Here is a 25,904-nt window from a genome sequence, read left to right on the forward strand (position 1 = left end):
TAATAAAGTTGAAATTATCAATTATTTCATTCATGGATTATGTCTTTAGTTTTGTATCTAAAAAGTCATCACTAGGCACTTCCCTGATGGTCTAGTGGGGGCCAGTGCAGAGGGCCTCAGGTTGGTCCCTGGTCAGAGAACTAGATCCCAAGTGCCACAACTAAAAGTTTGCATGCTGCAATTAAAAAATAATAAATAGGGACTTCCTTGGTCCAGTGGTTAAAAGTCCACCTTCCAATGCAGGGCATGTGGCTTTGAGCCCTGGTGAGGGAACTAAGATCGCACATGCTGTAGGGCAACTAAGCCTGCGAGCTGCAGCTAAAGAGCCCGTGCACTCTGGAGCTCGTGCCTTAACGGAGGATCCCGTGTGCCGCTACGAAGACTTGACACAGCCAAAAATAAACAATAAATAAGTATTAAAAAGTAAACAAAAAAGTCATCACTATACCCATGAATATCTAGTTTTTCTCCTATAGTGTCTTCTCTAAGAGTTTTATAGTTTTGTATTTTATATTTTACATTGAGATTTATAACCCATTTTGAGTTAATTTTTATAAAAGATGTGGGCTCTACTCTAGAGTCACTTTTTTCCATATGAATATCCAGTTGTTCCAACACCATTTGTTGAAAAGACGTTGTTTGATTTTCTTGCCTTTTTCCTTTGTCAGAGATCAGGTGAATGTATTTATGTAGGTCTATTTCTGGGCTCTCTATTCTGTTTCATTGACTTATTTGTTTCTCCTTTTGCCAGTACCACACTCTCTTGATGCTGTAACTTTATAGTAAATCTTGAAGTCAAGTGGTGTCATTCCTTCAACTTTGTTTTTTTCTTCAACATTTTGTTGGCTATTCTGGGTCTTTTGCCATCTATATAAACTTTGGAATTAGTTTGTTGATATTCACAACGTAACTTGCTGAAATTTTTATTGGGATTGGCATAGGTGAAACTGGAAAGAACTGACATCTTGGTAGTACTGAGTTTTTGTATCTGTGAGCATGAACTATCTCTTGATTTATTTAGTTCTTTTTTTTTTTCTGAGTATTACATTTAAAATTTAGTTTGTTAATTTTGAGTCCTTAAGTAGCTAATCTATATATATTTTTTCAAATCTATTCCTTTTTCTCAGGTCATAAATAAGGTCCATCTTAAAAATCATGTTGTAAAGAGAGATGTTAATGAACATTTAAGAATTAAGATTATCTACGATAAAAGTATTGAAGAGTAAGTACACCATTATTCTGTCATCTTTTTTATTAAGAATCAAACTATTGAAGATACTTTCATTTGTTACCTGGAGTTCCGTAAATGGAATTAAACTAAATATGCTTTTTAATTTAGAAAGATGAAGGCCATGAGATATGATTTAAACCTATGCATCTTGAATAATTTAAACAGAACCAGCGTATATCTCCGTGGATGTGGTCAATAAGAGACCTGGCCACAATAAGTACTTGAAGGAAAAATAAGAGGAAGTACCAATGTATGCAATAATAAGAACATGTGCAAAATTATTAACCAGAGAGGTGATATAGCCTGATTTTTAAAGAAAGAGAGGTTCAGAAAAGAGATAAATTATGAATCTGTAGTAGTTTATGAAGAGCTATTGGGAGTAGTTGATGTCTTTCTCTATCTTTAACTTCCCAAATGAACAAGACTGTATTTGATCAACTCTAAAATGCTCGCTGAGATCTGGGGCTCCTGCCAGATATATTCTGAACAAATGAGACGATGGTTTGCCCTCAGCATGGCAATCTTTATGTTTTATGTCATCATTTTCAGGTTGCTCCCTGAGAAAAGACACCTTGTAAAGGTATGTAATAAATACTCATGACTTGAACACTTAAAATCGTGCGTTTTATTATATGTTAATTTTACTTCAATAATGAAAAATATATACATGACTACTTTGTGAATGACTAAATAAAAGATGTTGGTAAATGTATTTCTCATTTTCACAAACATGTTGTTGTGATGTACTCACTAAAACTTTGTTCATATTTGATATTAAGTTTTCTCATTTTATGATGTGATATTAAGTCATTCTTATTTATTTTACTTGTCCTCTTAGGTTTTAGGGGAGCAGAGCATGCTTAGGATAGGATGGAAAAGATGACTTTTTAAAAATATCAAAAACAGTTTTCTTGGTGTAAATGCTCATTGTCCTGAAGAATAATTGGCCAGATAGTATGAAATGCCAAGGTTGTTTATAAAGGTGCTAGCCTCATACGCTTTTTAACTATTACAGAGGCATGCGCTCACACACACACACACACACACACTAAGCCAGCTCATTATGGGCAACAGAAATTGGTGAAGTTAAAGTAGATCTTCTACATATAAGATTTTCTTAACATAAACTACATTAGTGTTGGAGTCATCTAAAGCAGTCTCAAATTTAAAGTAAGTTAAGAGTGCTCGCTTCGGCAGCACATATACTAAAATTGGAACGATACAGAGAAGATTAGCATGGCCCCTGCGCAAGGATGACACGCAAATTCGTAAAGCGTTCCATATTTTTCAAAATAAACTTATTGGAGAATCTTTAAAAAAAAAAATAAAGTTAGATTAATAGTTGTGATTTATGTTTTATAATATTCTATTTAAATAGAATAGGGTACGGAAGGAACTTTCTGGTGCTTTTTCCTCCAAAACTAAACTAGAAGGTGAAGAAATTCCTTTGCTCCTACGCTCACTCTCTCCCCTACCCCTAGCCACACAACCTTTGACTAAATATTGTATTTGAGTTACAAGGCTTTTTCCTTCTTCCCCTTTAGTCATTAATACCCTGTGCTTGCTTGTTTTAAATATGGTTTATCTCTTAGTTAATTCTGACTGTTTTTTTATTTCAACTTTTATTTAGAACAAACTTTTCCCACAAGCTGTTTCTTATTTAGAGAAGACTTTCCAGGTTCGTAGACCTGCGGGCACTATATTACTTAGTAGGTATGTCACATTTCACACAGCTCATTTTCTTCAATTGTTTAGCAGTCTGCCCTCTTCATTCTGTCAGTATGGCAAATTTTGAAATTTATACTGGGAGTATTTTATTATGTTGGTTCTTAGAGACCAAACCGTAAGATATAGCATGTTGGGTAGTCATTCTGTCCCTGATTTTCCATTATGACGGGACCCACTGGGTCTTTTCTTTGGGTGTAGTTGTACCCTTTTCCCCATCTCCCCTTCCTTCCTCCTTTATGTGTACAATATAGGCTTTTGAAGTGTTTGAAAACCCACATTAGGAGGATTTCCCATGGAACCAAAATTGTTTCTGAGACTACTTTTCTAATTAAAATAGTAGCTATTAATGAACTAAATATAGCAACTACTAGTTTTTTACAGTGTTTTTAACTGCTGTGAACTAATCTTGTTTTTTGTTTTTTGTAATTAAACTTTAATGTAAAAATGAACTGAAGACAATGTGCAACGAACCAATACCAATACCTACGGAAGGAAAATGATCACCATAGATGCTGTACTGAGGAATGTGCAGAGCATACAAAATGTGGTCCCATTATAGTGCCTGAGGAGCACCTCCAGGTAGTTCACCCTGCTCTTTGCAACATTTTTATTCTTTAGGATAAACTTAGAACAGATTTTCAATTGTGATTGTTCCCAGAAGTTTTTACAGTTTTACAGTTCAAAAGCTTCATTCTCTATCGAAAGTAATCACAATTGGGTGTGCTGATTTTATTCTTTCATTGGTTTTCAAATGAATTTAGTTATTTCTTTTCTTTTTTCAGTTTATCTCTGGGGTTGCTGAATCATTTCTGCTTAGAACTTTATCTTTGCTCTCCAAAACATCTTTTAGCAGCTGTATACCTCAGTATTTTTAAAGGGCAATTTAACCTTATCTCTTCAAATAAAAGTAAGGTTCAACCCGTCATGGAAATGTATTCTATAAAAATACTTACAACTATATAATATATGTTCAAGGGTATTCTTTGCAAAACTATAAATATACCTATACTAGTTATGTTATGGCATAACCACATAATGGAATATTATACAGCTGTTAAAGAATGAAATCAATCTTTATATAAATAAATTGTAGCAAACATTAAATTTAGAATGGATAAACAACAGGGTCCTACTGTATAGCACAGGGAACTATATTCAATATCCTGTGATAAACTGTAATGGAAAAGAATGTAAAAAAAGAATGTATATTGTGTGTATAGCTGAATTACTTTGTATAGCAGATTTGCACAACATTGTAAATCAACTATACTTCAGTAAAAAATTTTTTAAAGGTAAATCAGTGTGGACAGTTAGCCTGTTTTATTTAAAAATTAAAAGTTATCAATTTTTCACCCTTGGTCTTCCCTTGTGGCTCAGCTCTTAAAGAATCCACCTTCAATGAGGGAGACCTGGGTTTGATTCCTATGTTAGGAAGATCCCCTGGAGAAGGGAAAGGTTACCCACTCTAGTGTTCTGACCTGGAGAGTCCATGGGGTCTCAAAGAGTCAGACACAACTGAGCGACTTTAGCTTATGGGTTTCCCTGATAGCTCAGCTGGTTAAGAATCCGCCTGCAATGCAAGAGACTCCAGTTTGATTCCTGGGTTGGGAAGATCTGCAGGAGAAGAGATAGGCTACCCACTCCAGTATTCTTGGGCTTCCCTTGTGGCTCAGCTAGTATACAATCCACCTGCAATGTGGGAGACCTGGGTTCAGTCCCTGGGTTGGGAAGATCTCCTGGAGAAGGGAATTCTCCTGGAGAATACATGGACTATACAGTCCATGGGGTCACAGAGAGACACGACGAAGTGACTTTCACTTTGACTTTTCACTTTCACCTTTCAATAAAGCTGAAATAAAAGCATAAGTAATAAAAATAAGTATATACACCCATATAAAAAGTTATAAAGTAATTGGAAATATACATATATTAAAAATCTGGAGACATTAAAATTTTAATGATTTTCATTGAGTTGGATTGTGGAAGACTTTTATTTGGTAAGTTATATGTTTTTGCAACTTTCCAATTTTTCATATTAAGCATATATTATTTGTATTAGAAAAAATAGAAAAACTTAAATGCATAAACCAGAAAACCAATTTATACATACTTTTTGAAAAATATGATTATTGCTTTAGATGTCTTTCTCTATTTAACTATGTTCTCTCATTACTTGTAGAAAATAAATATGTTATTGAACATTGATTTTATAAGCAAAATCAAGCATATGGTTGAAGTGTACTTCGTAATTTTTTCTTGAGGTATCTGAAGCTCACCAAAGGCTTTTCGAACCCTATAGTGGCACAAATTCAGCTAACTTACTCAGCTTCCATTTCTTTTATCAAATTCCTCAAGAGCATAAAGGGTTTTAGGGACATGTTTCAAAATTAAAACAACTTGTTAATTACATATTTATCTTTTGTCCTAAGACATTTAGAGACATTTCCTAGACATTTTAAGGCACATTTCTTTTTTCCTATTTTTGTTTATTTTAAATTATTTTGTCGTTTCAAATTCTGTATTATCTTTTTTGGGGGGGGGGTGGTTCCTAAATGTTTTTTTTAAGAAATGAAAGATCATGGAAAAGAATGCTGTTAAATCACAGCTTTTCATAACACCAACTATTAGCAGATTAAAGTAATTGAATTTTAAAATTATAAATACGTGTGTTAGAGAAGCAACAGTAAGCAGAAGTGAGAATTTCTGTTTTTTCTCTCTCTACAAACATCACTTATGTATTAAAAAAAAGCCAACATTTACTGATTTTCCTATTTATAATTTGGAGATTATGGTTATTTAGGAACTTTGATAGAAATTCTCTAAAAAGCAGGTGTTAAATGGGCAAAGTTTGCTTAGAAAACTAGAAATAAGGGTAGTAATATAAAGATGACTTTAACTTTTTACCTTATATACTTTTGTATTATCTGAATTTTTAATAAGATACATGAATTACTTTATAATAGGAATGTATTTCCACTGGATGAAGATTTTTATTAATTAATTTTGAAATAACCACAGATTCACAGAAAATTGCTAAAAAATGTATTTATAAGAAGGTTCCTTGTAATTTTCACCTAGTTTCAGGGTTTAGTAAAACCTTTTTATTTCTCTTTTTGTATCCTGGTGGGATGCCCTTTCAGAGAAGGCGATGGCACCCCGCTCCAGTACTCTTGCCTGGAACATCCCATGGACGGAGGAGCCTGGTGGGCTTCAGTCCATGGGGTTGCTAAGAGTTGGACATGACTGAGCAACTTCACTTCCACTTTTCACTTTCATGCATTGGAGAAGGAAATGGCAACCCACTCCAGTGTTCTTGCCTGGAGAATCCCAGGGACGGGGGAGCCTGGTGGGCTGCCGTCTATGGGGTCGCACAGAGTCGGACACGACTGAAGCGACTTAGCAGCAGCAGCAGGGATGCCCTTTATAAATAGAAGTTGTTTGTTTTAATTCATATTATACATTTATGGTCATTGTATATAAAGTAGAAATTTTAATAAATCTAAAATTAGAGATAGGAACTGAGTAGAGAGAGGTATGAATGTGTGCATGCTTGTGTACCCAGTCGCTTCAGTCATGTCTGATTCTGTGACCCTATGGACTATAGCCTGCAAGGCTCGTCTGTCCATGGGATTCTCCAGGCAAGAATACTGGAGTGGGTTGCCGTGCCCTACTCCAGGGGATCTTCCGAACCCAGGGATTAAACCTGTGTCTCTTACATCTCCTGCGTTGGCAGGCAGGTTCTTTATCACTAGTGCCACCTGGGAAGCCCCAGAGAGAGATATGGATTTTGATAAAAATGGAAGAATTAATAAAAATTAAATCATACATATTTAAAGTCTGGATTCACTGTAAGTAAAAGCCCTTATAGTTAACCTTATCTCTGGTCTGATTTTCTGTTGTCCCCTGTGGGCATAGCAATGCAGAGTCTGTTGTGGTGGTAAGTGGCCCTGTGGAGCAGTGGGTGTGCCAGACCAAGAGGGAGTCCGGGATGCAGACTTTGTTCTTTATGTTGGTGCTCTGGCCACTGAGAGGTGTAGCCATGAAAACATCATCTCTTATGCAGCCTATTGTCAGCAGGAAGCAAAAATGGACAGGTAAGCTTCCCCCCCGAGACTTATTCCCAAGATCTAATATAAGAACTCTCAGGGTGGGCACAATATTGTAAAGTAACTAGCCTCCAATTAAGAAAAAAAAACTCCCAGGGTGTGGAGGGAGGTGGGTGGTGGTTAGGATGGGGAGACACATGTGCACCTGTGACCGATTCATATTGACGTATGGCAAAAACCAGGACAATATTGTAATTATCCTCCAATTAAAGTAAATAAATTTAAAAGAACTCTCAAAGCGTGTTCTGAGTGTTTAGAGTACAGGGAGTTTGCATTTGCCAGATTACCCACCTCCAGTAGTAAGAAACAGCATAGTGCTTGGATGCAGGTATAGTGGGGAAATCAAGTTATAGGACTGTTATGCATATGGTAATATGAATAAAGAAAAAATCTACTGTCAATAGAATTTTCTTTGGAAGTGATGAATACCTCTCTAAGGAAACAGTTTGAACTTTAATTTTAGCACTTCTGTGCTAAACTTTAAGATGCTGAAAATAACTATTCACCTAATTTTCATATCACTTGATATGTCCTTCACTTAGTTATTTCTTAAAAATTTAGAATCCTCCTTTTTATTTATAAAATATTTCAAAAATTTTTTTCTCAGTGAAGTAGTCGTGAAATAAAGTTGTTATGTATACAGAGGATTGCCTGTCACACACTAGACAAATCAATTAAAGGCAGTAGGAACTGACATGTCTCGATTTAGATTGTGTGACATTCTCAGATCTAAGAGAGTTAATGTGACTTGTTCATTGTTTGTAAGGACCATTGGTGAGTTCCTGAACATTCATCTACCAGTCAAAATACTAACTGACTTTAAAGAGCTATTTTACTTCTATCAATATCTAATTAATTTAAGGGGAAAAAGTGAAATTATTAGTAGAATCAAGTAGACAGTACAAATGAAACACTAATATATGCTTCAGAGTAGTACTGTCAGTACTGAGGTCAAAATCAACATCATTGATTATGAAAGCAGTCTGTTAGCGTGATACCGTATACTTGTTGATCCATGAACTAAACTCAAAAATCTTTAGCTTCTGAATGCTGAGAATGCTTTAAGTGAAATATTTAATATATTACTGAAGAAGAAAGTACTAGGTAGTTTTGCAGATGTATATGTATTGTTTAGTATTCTTAGAAAAGAATATATGTATTTAGTAGAATGTTCAATTTTTTCCTGAGAAGCTATCATTAAATTTATGATATTTTATAATTGATAGTGTCTCAATATCAAGCAAATATGGTATTTGAAGTGCTAAATGAATAAGCTACTTAATAAAATGAGACACATCTCAAAGTAGATGTCTTTGAGAAATATACCTTCATAATAGCAATGTTGCAAAATCATGGTTCTTTATCTTAATTTGACCTAAGCCATATGGATTGTGCATACACCCATACACAATTTCATTTTTAATATACTGTTGAGTATCAAACATTGTAGAACAGTGTACATAATATGATTTCATATTTGCTTTAAAAAGCTGCTTATGGATTTGAACATGCTAAGGTAAAAGTCGAAAATAATTAGGATTACCAGCTATGCTAATTTTCTCAGGAATACCCTTGTGTTAGACCTAAAAGCCCCATAACCTAGGAAATCCCTCAGTTCTGGGCAAACTGGGATTGAAGGTCACTCTAAAAATAAAACATCCCTTTTGTTAATAGAAGTTACTTGTGATAGTGGACTTTAGTGGTGGTAGGTTGTAAAATAAGGAATTTTCACTTAATTCTTCATACATTTCTATAATTTGGATATATAACTCTTTCCAGTGAGCTTTTATTACTTTTCGTAAACAAAAGACATGTTAAAGTGAACTTTAAAAACACAAAAGTGAACTTCATGTATTAGGAACAGAATGGGTTCCCTGTGGAAGTAGGGAGAGGGATATAAAATCCCATGTTGAGATGGGTCTAGATTAGTTCTTCTCTTTTTAGCACCTGATAATACTGAAAGTACTGAAAGTATTTAATTGTCTTTTAGGGAGAGAATCCAGCATAGGAGTTATCACATAGATGAGAATCCCATAGCCCAGAGATTTGTTTCACTTTCAAAGCCCTGCGGTTATGTTTCCTTAAGGCACTTGAACATTGGCTCACTTTAGGTAGGAATGACTAGCTGAAAGCCCTGCGGTTATGTTTCCTTAAGGCACTTGAACATTGGCTCACTTTAGGTAGGAATGACTAGCTGAAGGAATAAATGTTCCTTGTGTCAGTGAATCTGAAGCTACTCATGTTGTCTTCTCATACCTGGGGAAGATTCTGGTTTCTTAGAAGACTGTTGACATTAAAAGAAAGAGCAATATCTTAAGTTGGTGTTTTTGAATCTTTTATGATAGAAGCGGCACTTTCCTTCAAAACTGCTATATTGCATTAATTCATTCCATAAATATTTGAGTGCTTAATACGTTGCCAGCAGACTAGGTGAACAAAACAGGCACATGTACCTGCCTCGTGGAATTTACGGATTACAGCGGGAGTCAGGTACTAGTTAAATACAGTTAGAAAGAGACATGTGACTTCAAATATGATAAATACTTTGTAGAAAAAGGGTGCTGCGAGATAAAAGAGAACAAAGGAGGCAAACATAATGTAGATGAACTGGACAAAGAAGCCCTCTTTGAAGAAGTGAAACTTGAGATATAAGCTGACAGTTATCAGTATCAGCCACATAAAGAGCTGGATAAGAGCTTATGTTAGGAAAAAGCTGTTGTGTTGAGGATGAGAGCTTCAGGAGATGCACTGTAGGGAGAAGAACACAGGGCTGTTTTATTCTAAATGCTTAAGAAGTCCCTGAGGGTTTGAGCCTGACAGAGACATTTATTTTATATTTTAGAGGTCACCATGGCAACATTTCGGTGAGTAACTTATAGTCATAATTTTCTAAGTGTAAATCTGTTGTTTTCAAGTATGAAAAAAGTGCATTGTATGTTTGTTTTTGTTTTTGTTTTTTTTTCTTTTTTATCTACATAAGGCTTTTTTTTTTTTTACCTACAAAAGCCTGTTACTTTGTAAATAGGCTATCAGTATTTGGGGAGATTTGTGATATTTCTGTGGTAAAATGTTAAGGTAGTGTTGGGAGAAAAAACCTTGGGGTTCTTTATATTGCTGTTTGGCACAGTTTTTGAAAGACAGTTAGATGCATGGTGAAATTGAATTACTCTAGGTCCCAGTCAGCTCTTGGATTCTTAAGTTCCAGGCTCATAAAGAGATATAGAATTCTGTAGATTCTAGAAGGTATAAAATACTGTATGAAAGATGATGATAGGAAGATAAAAAAATCTATGTTAGTGAAGGCATTGTTGGGACAGAAGGAGGAGGATAGTGAAATGGAAATAAGAGGGTTCTGTAACTTGCAGCAATCTGAATGATTTGCTTATTGTCTGTCTTATTATATAACTGTTTTCCTTCTCTACCTACTTGTCTGTCCCTGTGCCTGTACATAAAGTGAAATGCTGAAGTCAGAAATGAGTTTTGTGAGTAAAAATAGTGTTAGAATTTAAGTTTTCCAGTTCATTCCCTTTTTTGGTACATATTGACCTATTTTACAAATTCACACTGAAGTATAATTAACTGACTCTATCCTTTCATGGGAACAAGTGTTGATTAGCTGTATCATAGGGAAAAACAGGTATAAGTCTTAGAAATAAAATATAGTTAAAGTTAGATATTATGTTATAAAATGACGTTTGATATTTAACAAAGATTTTTTCTGACCTTAATCAGTTTTTGTAGAAAAATATAGGTTAATAGGTATCATAGTACACACTGTTCTGGAATATAATTAAAAATTCAATGTCTGTTTTAACAGGCCAATAGCAGGATATGCTAACCTGTGTCCAAATATGATCTCTACCCAGCCTCAGGAGTTTGTTGGGATGCTGTCCACAGTGAAACATGAGATTATTCATGCGCTGGTAAATTTTGCTGTTAACTATTATTCTTTCCTTCATGCCTTGAGTTTTTGATTATAGTCTCATTTTAATTATATATTAACATTTAAGATTATGTGGCTTTTTAGATTGTGTTCAATAGAACCTAGTTGATTAGACCTCTGCCAATAGCCGACAGAATTTTTAGTGATTAGGATAGTGGCTAGGTTAAGTTATACTACTTAAAATGATTAAAGTAAATCCATTGGTAAATAGGAGTTTTGAAAAAATGATTAAGCTTCTTAAGAAAATACTTAGTAATTAAAAGTGATACCTAGGGACTTCCATAGTGGTCCAGTGGCTTAAACTCTGCGCTCCCAATGCAGAGGGCATGGCTTCAATTCCAAGACCCAGTTCAGCCAAATAAAGTAATAAATCTTTAAGGAAAAAAAAGTGATACCAGGTTGTAGGTCTGTCTTCTCTCTTTTAGAGATCTCATTTCTAAAAGTCTTCTTGATCTATTTAGGCTTTCTAAATTTTATATATACTAACTGATTCAGAACTTCTCTTTGCTTTTCTCCAATCAGTCCAAAGTACTAAACTTTTACACGATGTCTGGGGAATTATATGAAGTTGCCTGAGACCTAGGAAATGTCTTCCTGATGTCTTTCATGTGTTTAGAAAATATAATAGATGGGAGTAAAATGCAGTGATTAAGAGAGAGAATAGATCACACAGATGTAGGTGTGAATTTCCTTAGCTTTACTGCTAAAAATCTTGGGGGTCTATTAGAAATTATTTAGCCTTTATAAGTCTCCGTTTCATCTATAAAATGAAGATAGTAGTACATATTAGAGTGGATTTTTTTTCTTGAAGGTTAAATAAGATAAAGCATATAAATGGTTTAGCACCATGCTCTACATAGTAAGATATAATAAAATTAGTGGCTATTATTTATTAGTCTTTTTTCATGAGCTATCATGTATGATTTGTTTAAATCAGCAAATACCTGAATAATACAGTGAAACTCTAGTGTATACAGATAGCACTTATGTTTTTCAAGTAAGGAGATTCTAAAACGAATCATGTTTTCCTTTTACTAAAAAAGTAAGTCGAACCTGCTATCGTGATGAAAGACAAACATCATTTTAAAAAACATTTTCAGCTTTAAGCTCCAAAAACTGTAGATACTTGATGCTGAGAGAACCAGAAAAAAAAAAAAAAACAGCAGGTTTTAAATCTAATGTATAAGTAAACATGAATTCAGAAGTCCCAGACATGATGTAAATTGGATTATAAACAGGCAGGTCACAAAAGAAAAGGTCCAGTTGGTCAAGAGGTATATAAGAGTATATTGAGATTTATTTTGGCAGTTAGGGAGTCTCAGAGTCAGACACCATTGAATGTAAAAGCATGCATGAGAGTTACTATGTACATTGACTTTTTTTTTTTAATAAAAATAGTGAAAATTTATTTCAGGAACAAGATGAAATAAATGAAGCACAACTCAGCATCACTCAAATGGTGTAAATAGAAACTGCAAAAAAAAAATTCAGTAATTTTGCTAATGTCTAATTATGATGGAAATGATTCTAAATTTGACTGATATTTATTTATATTGACAGGAAAGTTATTTATATTGACAGGAAATCAACTAACTATATTGTCATAATATGTACATTGACTTTAAGGTAGTAATTACCTCTGGGAAAAGAGAGAGGAGAAAGGGTTAAGGTAATGGGCCTTCAACAATATTCTGCAGTGTTTTTGTTTCTTTAAAAAAAAGTCTAAAGAAAACGTAGCAAAACTTACATCTTAAATCCCCTTAAAGAGTAAACGTAAATTTCTTTTAGATTTTTAAACTTTTTTGTATATTTGTATTTTAAAAATTGCAAAAACCTAAGAAATTAAGAATATTAGTTTGTCTCAAAAACCATCTGGAGGATGGTAAGAATTAAATGTTTAACAAATACACTTATTCTCTATTAAGTTATATATGCTCTAACTATCAAATATAGTCATTCCTGGTACTTTCAATACTAGATATGCCTTCTGAAATGTGTGTGCTTAGAAAAATTTTGAACTTGATAGGGAAGAAAAAAATGTGGATTTAGAATATTCTAAAGGATGAGGCACATCATACTATTTTAAGCTTTATATTACCTCAATGAATTGTATATTAAAAACTATTTAGATTTTCTTAGCTGACTCCATTAAATATCCTTTGCATCTTCAGAGAGTAAAAAAGAAGAAATGTAGGAATAAAAGAATACTATGGATTCCATTAATTATTTTGGCAAGCCTTGAATGATACAGAGACCACAGTTATATAAGCAAAGAAATTTGCCAAATAAATTGATTACATGATCATTTGTGATTCTTAGTTATTTGAATATAAACTATAGCATATTTTCAATGTTAAAACATACTTAAATTAGTAGTTACAAAAGTGCTTTTTTTTTAGTCATTTAGGTTAAGAAAGAAAGTAAGAAAAGAAATCTTACTCATGAAACAGATGTCCAATCTCAGTAATTGTCTTTTCTTTTTTTGTCCATTTCCTCATTTTATTTGGGAGGGGGGAGAATAGCAAATGGGACTTTGAATACATTTATATAAAGTATCTATTATCTTATTAAAATTGAAGACTTCTTAAAAATATTGTCTAAAAATGTGATTATAGACAAATTCACATTGTAAAGAAAATCTTTAGAAATACAGATGATTTTACATGTTACCACCAAAATAACTACAGCTAACACTTCTATATATGTTTCCAGTGTTTTTTCCAGAGTATACATCCCCCTAAATATGCATACATTTACAGTCATTTTTTAGGTATAGATATATATTAAGTATGGACTTTGGGATCAAAGTCTTTGAATTTTTATGAGTATTCTTACGAGTACTTGCCTGCTCTGAACTGTATTGTTAATTATTCTCAATAGTAGCATTCCCTGGTTGCAGGTGTGGAGTTTATTAGTAAGTTCATGTAAAGAAGACCATCTGTGATAAACACATCTTTAAACAAATAAATGTGTTGTCTATACCAACCAAAGAATGTCTTTTCTATTGCTTTTAATTTTTTCACTTAGAATTATCTCAAGTAATTGGAATTTAAAATTCATAATGTGAAATAATTTCAGTCCTACTCCAGTATATCAAGTTCCTACAGAAGTATTCCCATGATGCTTTTATGTGGTTCTATCAGTGTTCTCTTTTGATAGTGGCATGTTGTAATAATATATAGTCAGATTTGATATTTTTCACTGTAAGACATTTTGAACTTTTTCTTACAGGGTTTCTCTGCTGGGCTATTTGCATTCTACCATGATAAAGATGGAAATCCTTTAACTTCAAGATTTGCAGATGGTCTCCCACCTTTTAACTATAGGTATTTGGGTTTTTTTATTCTTATTCTCTTTTAGGAGGATGCTAAGACTAGAACCTGAGAATTCTTATATGTTAATTTCTACAAATAATAGTGGCTTTATGGCTAGCCTAAGATTGTATATCCTATATTATTATAACAAGATAGGATATGAGGTTATTTAGCTTTACCTTTTCATTTCACAGATGAAACAACTGAGATGGAGAGAACTTAAGTGACTTACCCAAAGAGTGAAGACTCTTCTTGCCAGGCAGAGCTCTTTTCCACCACTCTGTAGTAGCTTGTATTACTTTACAGGAGAGTCAGGCCATGGGAGAGTATGGGTTGGTTATATTTTGGTTTATTAATAATTATTGTCTATACATCATATTGTTTACATGTTAACTGTAAACTGTATTTTACAGTTTTTTAAAACTATATTTTATTTCTCATGTTAGCAGTGATCTAGAAGTTCAGGGCCTAAAAGAAATAATACTAAGAAATACTAAAAAAAAAAAATGATTAAGAATTTTATATAGACTATCAGTCACAGAACTATAACCATTTACATGGATTTATATATCTAATTTAAGAGCACATGTCCACAAAAAGACATATACATGAATGTTAATGGCAGTTTTGTTATTAATAAACAAAAAATGGAAACCACCCAAAGGTCTATCAATAGAAGAATGGATAAATAAATTGTAATTTATTCCTATAATCAAAAACTACAAGGCACTGAAAAGAACACATTATTGCTACATGTAATAACGTGAACGAATATAGTAGTTACGAATATAGTAGTTATAGGGTTGAACAAAAGAAGTCATAGTCTAGTTGTATGGAGTTTAAAAACAGTCCATGATAAAAGACAAATGAGTAATTTTACTTGAAGCTGTAGGCTATTAAATGCTGTGCAAGTTGAATAGATTGAGAAGGCACATAAAGAAACCTCAGGGTACTGACACTATTCCATAATGAGAGTAGTGAGTGGTAAACAGATATAGAATAAAAAGTTAATTCTCATATGAAGATCTCCATTTAGGTAGCTTATTGTTCAGTTGCTCAGTTGTGTCTGCTTTGTGACCCCATAAACTGAAAAGCACACCAGGCTTTTCTGTCCTTCACTGTCTTCCTAAGTTTGCTCAAACTCAGTGTCCATTGAGTCAGTGATGCCATCCAGCCATCTCATCCTCTCTCATCTCCTTCTCTTCTCACTTCTAGGTAGCTGGAAGTGCATAATTATTAAAAACAGATAATACTTTATTCATCATAGTACTTTTTTAGATTACATGTTAAACAACAAAATTGTTAGAAACAAAATTATAATGTAGAAATAGATGTTTTACTTCCTAGATTGTATTTGTTTGGATGGCTGGATGGCATCACCGACTCGATGGACGTGAGTTTGAGTGAACTCCAGGAGTTGGTGATGGACAGGGAGGCCTGGCGTGCTGCAGTTCATGGGGGTCACAAAGAGTCAGACACGACTGAGCGACTGAACTGAACTGATGGAAGAAGTCTGGTCTTTCCTAAGAATTGTGGTCTTTATGGGAAACACATAAATAGTGAGAGTGGGACCATCTATGTAGTGATAAGGAGGAGAGAAATACCCATACATAAGAACCATTATTAAGCTGATAATTGCAGTGCTTTCTTACATTTTGGATATTCCTTAAAAGCAGAAAATCTTACAGTATAAATGGAGATAACAGAGTAATAAGAAATTCAGATGGTAGACATAGAAAGAGTTGGATTTGGCCCTCACCTTTTTATTTGGAGAAACCATTAATCTTGAAATGTGAATGGTGAAGAGAATATTGGGATTATTAATACAGTAAACACTGTTTCTTTTCCTTTTGGCTTTGTTCACTATTTATATTTAAACATTGCCTTGCTGTGGAAAGAAAAGGAATTAAGAATAATCTTTCTAAGGCATGAGTAGACGAACAGATATACAGCAAATAAAACAAAGGATTAATAAGTAATGGTTATACAGTATTTACCATATAATTCTTTGAATAATATATAAAATCTTCATAAAATAATGGTGGGAAAACTAATTTCTTTATATTCTGTTTTATTGTTGAGAATGAGAGATTCATAGGGTCAGTGGTAGAAGTAATCTAGGAAAAAGCCAGAAAATAACAGTGCGGGTTATAGGCAAAAGTGAAAATTGATGACCATTATAGTTTTCTATAATAAATATAACACTTTTGTGGTAGTACTTTTATTTGTGCAAGATAGATTTTCCAAGATGAGATTGTTTTCTCCCATTTACTTATTTTTTTATCATATTTTTGCCTTGCAGAAAAGTTTTTAAATTTTATATTATTAAATTTACCTATTTCTTGCTTAAGAAAGTTTCTTCTGCTCTAAAAGATTATAAAAATATTCTAAATTTTTTTCTGGTAAATTTATTATTTGAATTTTTATGTTCATAGTTTTAATCCATTTAGAATTTATTTTTGCTTCATGTATTTTGGGGTTCTTTTGTAAGGTATATACATGTTTATTATGTCTTCTTGGTGGACTGACCCTTTATTCATTATAAAATGTCTCTAGTAACAATTTTGTCTGACATTAGTATAAATGTTCCAGCTCTTTTTTTGAGTACTATTTGCATGATACATGTTTTTAATCCTTTTATATTCAACCTATTTGTATCCTTGAGTGTGAACTGTGTATCTTGTAGGCATAGTTGAAACTTTTTTTTTTTTTTTAATACATTCTGCCAGTTAACCCTGTTCCGCTCCCTCTGGCTGCCAGGTTGCTGGTTTTCACCATGACTGTGGGTTGTTGGTTTTCAAGGCTGCTATAGAGCTGGAGAGAGGGCACGGGAAACCGCCACAAAGCTTGCTGTTTTTACTGAAACTCATCCATTTTTCTTAAATAAGTTCTTTCTGGATTGCTGTAAGCCTTTGGTTAATTTCCAGAGTTCTGAAAAAAATTCATTTGGCTAATTTTGATACTTTGCTCATTGCTTTCATGAAGTTCAGTAGTCCTTATTCTGCCATTTTTACTGACATTTGTCTGGAATTTATTTCTGTATATGGAGTAAAATAGGGATTTTATCCCCAAAATAGGGATTTAATTTTTTCTTGTTGGATAACCAATTATAAAAAATATAATTTTCTTTACAACACAATTGTTAAGTAAATTATACTTTCTCACTAAGTTAAAGGGCTTCCCCAGTGGCTCAGCAGTAAAGAATCTGCTTGCAATGCAGGAGACACAGGTTCAATGCCTGGGTTGGGAAAATCCTCTAGAGAAGGAAATAGCAACCCACTCTAGTATTCTTGCCTGGGAAATCTCATGGACAGAGGAACTTATCCTCTCATGACAGAGGCTACAGTCCATGGGGTTGCAAAGATTCAGATACAATTTAGTAACTAAACAACAATAGCAAAATTAAGTTAAAATGTCACCTTCTGTTAAGTCTTGTTATATACAGGACTTAGATCTCTCTCTAGACATGCTTTTTTTTTATGCAGTAAATTTATTAAGAGGAAATAATTCACTGTCATCTTAGCCCAGTATTAGCTATTTGAATTTGAGCAGGTTACTTCATCTCTCTAAGCTTCTGTCTCTCTATCTGCAAAGTAGTGATGATAATCTCTTAAAGTTACTGAAAAGATTAAATTAAAAAATGCTATCAAGCCTTTGCTTGTACTTGGTGTCAGATACAAGGTCAGATATTTTAATTTCATATTGATATTCATAAACACTTCTACATTTAAAGTGACAAATTTGCAAGAAGGACTGTATTTTTATTCTTTAATTGCAGTCTTGGATTATATCAATGGAGTGATAAAGTAGTTCGAAAAGTGGAGAGATTATGGGACATTCGTGATAATAAGAGAGTTCCTCACACTGTTAATCTTCTAGTAACACCTCGTGTTGTCGTGAGTATTACTGAGCTTCATGTCTCATGAGCCATCTGCTCTTCTCATTCGTTATGGTCCTTTCTTTACTAATCATTATTGTTTAAGAACTAATGATTAAATTTCAAAGCTTGTAGTAGGAAACAGGGGCTTCCCTGGTGGCTCAGAGGTTAAAGGGTCTGCTGGCAATGCGAGAGACCTGGGTTTGATCCCTGGGGCGGGAAGATCCCCTGGAGAAGGAAATGGCAACCCACTCCAGTATTCTTGCCTGGAGAATCCCATGAGAAAAGAAAATGGTGGGCTACAGTCCACCGGGTCACAAAGAGTCGGACACGACTGAGCGAGCGACTTAACTTAGTAGGAAACATAAAGGCAGTACAGTAAAGCTGCAGGCCAAGAGATATCTGAGGAAGAAAAATTTAGCAATGACTTAACGGCTCCATTCTACCCACTGCTTTAAGTTGTTACACCAGTGCTCCGTTGTGATACCCCTTAGAATCACTTGTACTGTTTGCATAATTGCTGGTCATTTCATTTGGAATCAGTTTTATTCAGGAGGGTCTCCAGAGGAACAGAAGCAACAGGATGTGTTTGTTGAGAGAGAAAGAGATGAAGAGATTTATTTTAAGGAGTGGCTGATGTAGTTATGGAGGTTTATTAGAGAGTCTAAAATCTGATGAGGTAGGCTGGCAAGCTGAAGAAATAGGGAAGAGTTGCAGTTTGAATCCAAAAACTGGCAAAATTCCTTCTTGCTCAGAGGTGAAGTCAGTCTTTGTTCTATGAAGACCTTCAACTGACTGGCCCATTTATGTTACAGAAAGTGATCAGCTTTACTTAAAGTCCACTAATTGAAATGTTAATCTCGTCTAAAAACACCTTCACAGAAACATTCAGAATAATGTTAGATCAAATATGTGGGCACTTTGCCCCAGCTTGGTTGATACATAAAATTAATCATCTCACTCGCTTATTTAATGACAGAAACCTGTTCTCCCTACCCCCTCTCTTAACTACATACAGCTCTTTCTGACCTCTGAACTTTTGTGCTGCTCTCGGAATACCGTACATCCCTGTACTTCATACTCTTAACTGTGATGTACAGATGAAACCAAAAGAACAAAATTGTTTTCTAATGAACAACTTATTTTTCTCAACAAAGACTATGTCCATAATATGAGCAGTTTATACCTATGTTAAAATCATTGTTGACACAAAAGTTACAAGTGGCAATCATACCAGTCTTTAACTTTTTAAATATATGACTTAAAGCCAAAATCTTCAAATGGAGGAAAAAATAATAAGAGAATAGTAGTTCAATAGCAAAGAAAAGTGCGACGGTGTCAAAATATTTAATTATATTAAAAGCTATATTTTTAGAAGACATTCTGTCTTTTAATCAAAGTAATTCCTTAGTGGCTACTTTATCTTATCCAGTGTGATAAGGAATTTGCCATTATGTTGTACTTTTGTGGGTTTATTTATTTATTTATTTTCTGATTCTTAGGATGAAGCACGAAAACACTTTAACTGTCCAATTCTTGAGGGAATGGAACTTGAAAATCAAGGTGGTATGGGCACTGAGCTCAACCATTGGGAAAAGCGGTTATTAGAGGTCAGTTTATTTGAAAATGTTACTAGACATATTTTTTCTTTAAGAAAATAGATACACTAACGTAGTTTTTTTTTTTTAAATAGGTTCATGCATTTATGCAGCTTTTTCCATTTAACCATATACTTTCCAAGGAATTACAGATGCTTCTGCTGTAATACAGTGTATGCTTTCCTAAGCAATCTCTTTCTTCAAAATAAAAAATAACAGTTTGTGGGAAACACAAATACCAAGTCATTAACAAAAGCAATAAGTCATAATAAAAGTGCTAGCTCAGTCTAAAAACACATTGTATTTCCAATAAATAAGCTTCTATATTTATTTACTTGAGTATTTCTTTTACTTTAAACAACAGCAAAAAGCAATGGGGGATAGATGGGAGACTATAAAGCTAAATAATGGGGACAAGAGTAAAATGTAAAAAGAGTAAAGTGTACAAAAACAGTGCAACAAGTACTTCTAAGAGCCTCTGGCCCTACTGAGCCAATTGGAAGAGCATGGAACTTCATGCACAGCACAGCATTCCTCTGTTGCTGTGTTCAGGTGTCTTAGTGTATTTTGGTTTTTTGTTTGTTTTTTAATTTTTATCTTATATTGGAACAGAGTTGACTAACAGTGCTGTGTTAGTTTCAGATATACAGCAAAGTGATTCATTTAGCTGCTGTTGCTCCACTGCATAAAACATTAAAATCCAGGAGAAATCATTATGAACCAACATGAGTCCATCTTATACTGATGTGATTCCCTTATTTGCTAGTCTCATATGAGCTCATTCACATTACAGAAGTACATCCATTAGTGGAATATACTTTATACTTGGATCTATTTATTTTTAAATAGCTACATAGTGTTATATGTGGAGAAGGAAACGGCAACCCACTCCAGTATTCTTGCCTGAAGAATCCCATGGACAGAGGAGCCTGGAGGGCTACAGTCCCTGGGGTCACAAGAGTCGGACATGACTTAGTGACTAAACCACCATAGTGTTATATGAATGTGACAATAATCCTATGTCAGTGAATAATTATGTTTTAAATGTTTTATCTTAAAAATGTTATAATGAGTGATTTATTTATATCTTCAGTGCCCTACAGGAGTGGCATTCCAGTGTGTTCTTAGGTTCAGTCAGTCAAACCTGTGAACCCTAAACAGATCACATTCAAAAAATACTAGAAGGATACAAGAGAGAAAGTACAGTATGCCAGCATGGCAGTCAGGCATTTCTCTTGTGCTCTGCACAGTAATCTAGGCTATCATCCATGCCTCTTCCCCTCTCTCTCTGGCTCAAACACAATAAGCACAAGACCGTAACAGGTGTACAAGAACCAGCCTGGTTTAGAAGTACCATGTTACAAATAAGGATCGGCATTGTTTTTTTAACAGTTTCATAGACTTAACTTCCAGATACCTGTAAGGGACATACCCGTAAGACTCACTGCACACAGAGAAGTCCCAAACTGTGGCTAACCAACAGGTATTCATGTTCATCTACAATAATCCCAAGTCCAGAAGCATATCTTAAGTCCTGTTGCCTAGTAACACAGTTGACATTCCACCTTATTAGGTTTTCAGGGGAACAGAACTAGAAAGTTAATGCAAGATCAGATCTGTTTATGTAGAAAGAAGAATGGAATTTCTGGATCAAAGGAAGTTTGAGCAAACTCCAGGAGATAGTGAAGGGACAGGGAAGCTTGACATGCTGTAGTCCATGGAGTTGCAAGGAGTCAGACACAACTTAGCGACTGAATGACAAATATACATTTTTTAGAGGTCTGTTTAAATGAGTAAACGGTTGCAGTTTACATACATCATGATCCTAGTTAGCAAAATTATGAAAAGAATGAAATTAGTGCTTGTACTGACGTTATCTGGGTGACCGTGAAGTAACAGTGATAGAAACTTACGGAAGACATGTACACTTTTATCTCACGTGGGAATTTCAGTTTCTTCATATTCCTTAAGTGGTCTTTCTCAAGTGATTCTCTTTAGAAAGCTACAGATGGGCCAGAAATGAAAATTTACTTACTTTTCAACAGAAGACTTGAAAGTAGTAATTTTACTAGTTTCATTAACTGCTGCCTTTCCTCTGAAATCAACTTTGTGTTCTTGAGCTGTGTTTTAAAAAGATGAAATTAAAGTACTTGAAATGGCAATCCAACGTTCAACATAAAGATTAACAAAATATGGGAATTCCCTGGAAGTCCAGTAGTTAGGACTCCATGCTTTTGCTGCCAAGAACATGGGTTCAGTTCCTGATCTGAGAACTAAGATACCTCAAGCCATGCAGCACACCCCCTACCCAAAAAAGAAGAAGAATCAGCATCCCAAAATACAATGTACTTTCATAAGTGACAGTGATGTCCGACTCTTAGCGACCCCATGGACTGCAGCCTACCAGGCTCCCTATCCATGGAATTTTCCAGGCAAGAGTACTGGAGTGGGGTGCCATTGCCTTCTCCAAGTGACAGTGAAGTCCTTACCATTAGGTGACCTCCTGGTAGGAATTTTATTATATATTAATTAAGACATTGGGTAGACAGTAGACCTTGATGATATTTTGTATCCCTCAGGCAACTCCTTTGACCCTATGATTTTGTGATACTTGTTTTTCATATTAGTATATATTTTTCTGATCACAGAGTATAAAAAGTTGGTTATAAAAGCATTTTCAATTGTAATTCAAGCAAGTATTCCATTCTCCTCTCCATTATCTGGGCATCTGTCTCAAACACCAATATTACTTTGCCTTAATAGTGTAATGTTTTTATAATATTTCTTTTTTTTTAATAATATTTCTGTTTCCATATATTTATCTTCATTTTCATCACAGAGTTCTAAATGCTAGTTATCTGTCATTACAGGGAAATTGTACACAATATAGATATTTGAGGGAGAGAGTAGATTTTGCTTTAAGCTTCAGTCTGTCATCTTAAAGAAAGCTTGTATATTTTACTATTTTAAATCAACATTTTGTCAGTCTCTCACACCTTCAACGTTTTGCCTGTACATCAAAGCAATCACGGAAATTATTGGGAATTGCAAGGAATCCAGTCTTCTAATTAAAATCTGTTGGTGATTTTCAGAATGAAGCAATGACTGGTTCTCATACCCAGAACCGAGTCCTCTCTCGAATCACTCTGGCGTTAATGGAGGACACTGGGTAAGACAGCTGTGAGAATTTTACGTGAATTGTTTATTAAAATGAAATGAATATTAAGATTACTATTAAGATGAAAAGAATATTAACTTAAGCAAATATATTTTACACTGAAGATAAATATACCTGTGTTTGTTTTTTTTTTAAATATACCTGTTGTAAAAATTTTTTTCAGTTAGCTATCCATTACCTATATCAGCTCCATTCATTCATTCAGTAAATGTTTGAGACCCTGAGGTATGTAATAGAGTAAAACTAAATCCCTCATAAATAAATAAATGAGATTTTTTTTTAATAAATAGAGGGCATGATGATATGAAGGAAAAGCTTATATAAACAGTATTTTTAATTACAAGTGAAATTGATTTATGTAGAGATTCCTGGTTTTTAAGGCAGTAGAACTTTCTTATAAAGCAACAGAATACTGTTTTAAAATGAGTCCAATGGGAATCTTTTTCTTGTGGGCTCTTGGGTTTATTTTGATGAGTCTCAGTTTTGATAGCTTCCTTGCTCTTTAGTATGGCAAGATGTACCAGACTGATTTGCCCATGCTCTGTATTCTAGATCTGGCATCAGCCAATCTTCCAAGGAGCACAGGAATGCTCCTTTTGATCAAGAATAGCTTTTGGAAATCGCAATCTAGGGACTCCGTTAATTTCTACTGGGTTGTCCTTGTTTCTTACAGTTTTCAGTGGACCAAGTAGGGCAATTCATATTTTTGAAAAGAAAAAAAATGCTGGATTCCTTTTAGTGCTATTATCACTCTTTCCCATTTATCCCTTAATAAGCAATGACCAACAGAAGGGGTCCTGCTGCCCTATTTTTCTAGCCCTTCTGTAAATAATGCTGGTTTCTTTAAGATACAGGTAGGATGCAGAAGCATCTTGGAGTGTATGAATCACTAGGGAAATCATGGCACTGGTTAATTTTAAAACATTTCTTCCATTTTCTGATGCAACAGAATTCCAGTTTTTCTCTCATTCTCTCTGTTTCGTTGCCTTTTATACTCCTTGTCCCACACCTTAAACATTTTCTCCTCTGTGACTTATATCATCTTTGAAAGTTACAATGGAAACATGATGTGGTTTAGTGTTTTTCAAATATAAAAGCACCCTCAAGTATTCATGTTTCCCTCAAGACTAAAGGTTCCAAGTCCCTGCTGCAGTGATCCTGTGCAGCTGGGACTTTGGTTGTAAATGTTCATCTGTGGGGATGGTCACTAAAAGCCTTTTTGAGGTCCTAGTTTGCTCATTGTTAAGATTTATAATTGATACGCTGGAGTTGTTTTTTAAGTGACAGTAATATAAAGTGCTTTGTTTGGGTTATTTCCACAGCTGGTATAAAGCTAATTACAGCATGGCTGAGAAATTAGACTGGGGCCGAGGAATGGGCTGTGACTTTGTCAGGAGGAGCTGTAAATTCTGGATTGATCAGCAGAGACAAAAGTAAGGATGCATTTCCTCTTATTGTCTTTGCTAACAGTTTACTTCTGATTTTGTTCTGTATCCAGTGTCCCTGTTTTCAAAATGTGGTGTGAACCGTTTAATTTCAAAATGTGTAGAAACCATCCATGGTTCCTTTTTTAAAAAAAATTTTGGCTATGTTGGTGTTTTGTTGCTGCACTAGGGCTTTCTCTAGTTGCAGCAAGCAGGGGCTACTCTCTAGTTACGGCAGGCAGGGGCTACTCTTCGGATCCAGTGCATGGACTTCTCATTGTAATGGCTTCTCTTATTGCGGAGCACGGCTCTAGTGCGTGGGCTTCGGTAGGTGTGGCGCGTGGGCTTAGTTGCTCTGCAGCATGTGGGATCTTCCTGGAACAGGGATTGAACCCATGTCTCCATTGGCAGGTGGATTCTTTACTACTGAGCCACCAGGGAAGCCCTAATAGGGCTTTTGTGAAGCAAAATTTTTTAATTTTGATTAATTTAAAATGATCAGTTTGTCCTTTTATAAGTCATACCAGCGCCTGATTCCTGACTTCAGATTCTGATTCGGTTGGTATGGGGTGCAAGGTGGGCATGGAGGTTTTAAAAGTTTCTCTAGATGATTCTGATGTGCAGCAAAATTTGGGAACAACAACACTAGCAGATCAGGTTGTTGTACTGGAGTTAACTAACTGTCCCAAAAGTAGCTGCAGTGTTTCATGTTACTGCTTATGAACAGCTTTCCTCATAGCAGGCTTTTAACTCAGACCTCAAACTCCTTAGTAGAAACTCTGAGTGATTAAAACTGCTTTGAGACCTAGCCCAGATGAGAAGAGTAAGACTAAGATCTTCAACAGAAGAAGTGCTTGTTACCAGGTATTTCTCTAATGGGCAAGGCACTGACCTTGGAGAGAGAAGTTTAAGTCCCATCACCATCCCTCATCAGCTATATGATCCTGGACAAGCTAAATGTCTCAAACTATTTATTTATCAGTGAAATGAAAATACTAGTTCTACTTTGGAGGGTTTCTTTAGGAATAATGATATTGTATACTAGAATGCGGTCCACTGGAGAAGGGAATGGCAAACCACTTCAGTATTCTTGCCTTGAGAACCCCATGAACAGTATGAAAAGGCAAAAAGATAGGACACTGAAAGATGAACTCCCAGGTCGGTAGGTGCCCAATATGATACTGGAGATCAGTGGAGAAATAACTTCAGAAAGAATGAAAGAATGGTGCATGAGATGGTTGGATGGCATCACTGACTCAATGGACATGAGTTTGGGTAGGCTCTGGGAGTTGGTGTTGGACAGGGAGGCCTGGCGTGCTGTGGTTCATGGGGATGCAAAGAGTCAGACACGACTGAGCAACTGAACTGAACTGAGCTGATATTATTTGAAAGTTCTATTAATCATAAAATGCTGGACTTGTGTGGTAGCCCTTGTTCACAGCAATTAGAGAAAGTCTGCATGCAGTAATGAAGACCCAGTGCAACCAAAAATTTTTAAAAATCAA

At 34.7% G+C, this 25,904-nt stretch overlaps 1 protein-coding gene and 1 non-coding gene across 7 annotated transcripts in view; both read left to right on the forward strand.

The window, feature by feature from the left end:
• LMLN (leishmanolysin like peptidase) overlaps positions 1-25,904 on the forward strand; it is a 50,269-nt gene that overhangs the window by 6,255 nt on the left and 18,110 nt on the right. Inside the window, exons 2-12 of one of the 6 annotated variants that reach the window (XM_086401571.1) lie at positions 1,128-1,222; positions 1,655-1,811; positions 2,862-2,944; positions 3,415-3,538; positions 6,875-7,053; positions 10,883-10,988; positions 14,240-14,334; positions 18,101-18,218; positions 19,702-19,809; positions 22,890-22,966; positions 24,298-24,408. In XM_086401571.1, the coding sequence (XP_086257697.1) occupies positions 1,128-1,222; positions 1,655-1,811; positions 2,862-2,944; positions 3,415-3,538; positions 6,875-7,053; positions 10,883-10,988; positions 14,240-14,334; positions 18,101-18,218; positions 19,702-19,809; positions 22,890-22,966; positions 24,298-24,408 (1,253 nt within the window). The remainder of the gene's footprint in view (positions 1-1,127; positions 1,223-1,654; positions 1,812-2,861; positions 2,945-3,414; positions 3,539-6,874; positions 7,054-10,882; positions 10,989-14,239; positions 14,335-18,100; positions 18,219-19,701; positions 19,810-22,889; positions 22,967-24,297; positions 24,409-25,904) is intronic. The other 5 variants (XM_086401590.1, XM_086401621.1, XM_086401581.1 and 2 more) reach the window with 5 other exon arrangements.
• LOC147379847 (U6 spliceosomal RNA) lies at positions 2,413-2,519 on the forward strand. The gene has a single exon (XR_015135246.1). It is a non-coding gene; the product is annotated as a U6 spliceosomal RNA (small nuclear RNA).

This window comes from Bos grunniens, chromosome 1, assembly GCF_055505025.1.
Source record: "Bos grunniens cultivar Pamir isolate PY7600 chromosome 1, Bosgru_T2T1.0, whole genome shotgun sequence".
Taxonomy (NCBI): domain Eukaryota; kingdom Metazoa; phylum Chordata; class Mammalia; order Artiodactyla; family Bovidae; genus Bos; species Bos grunniens.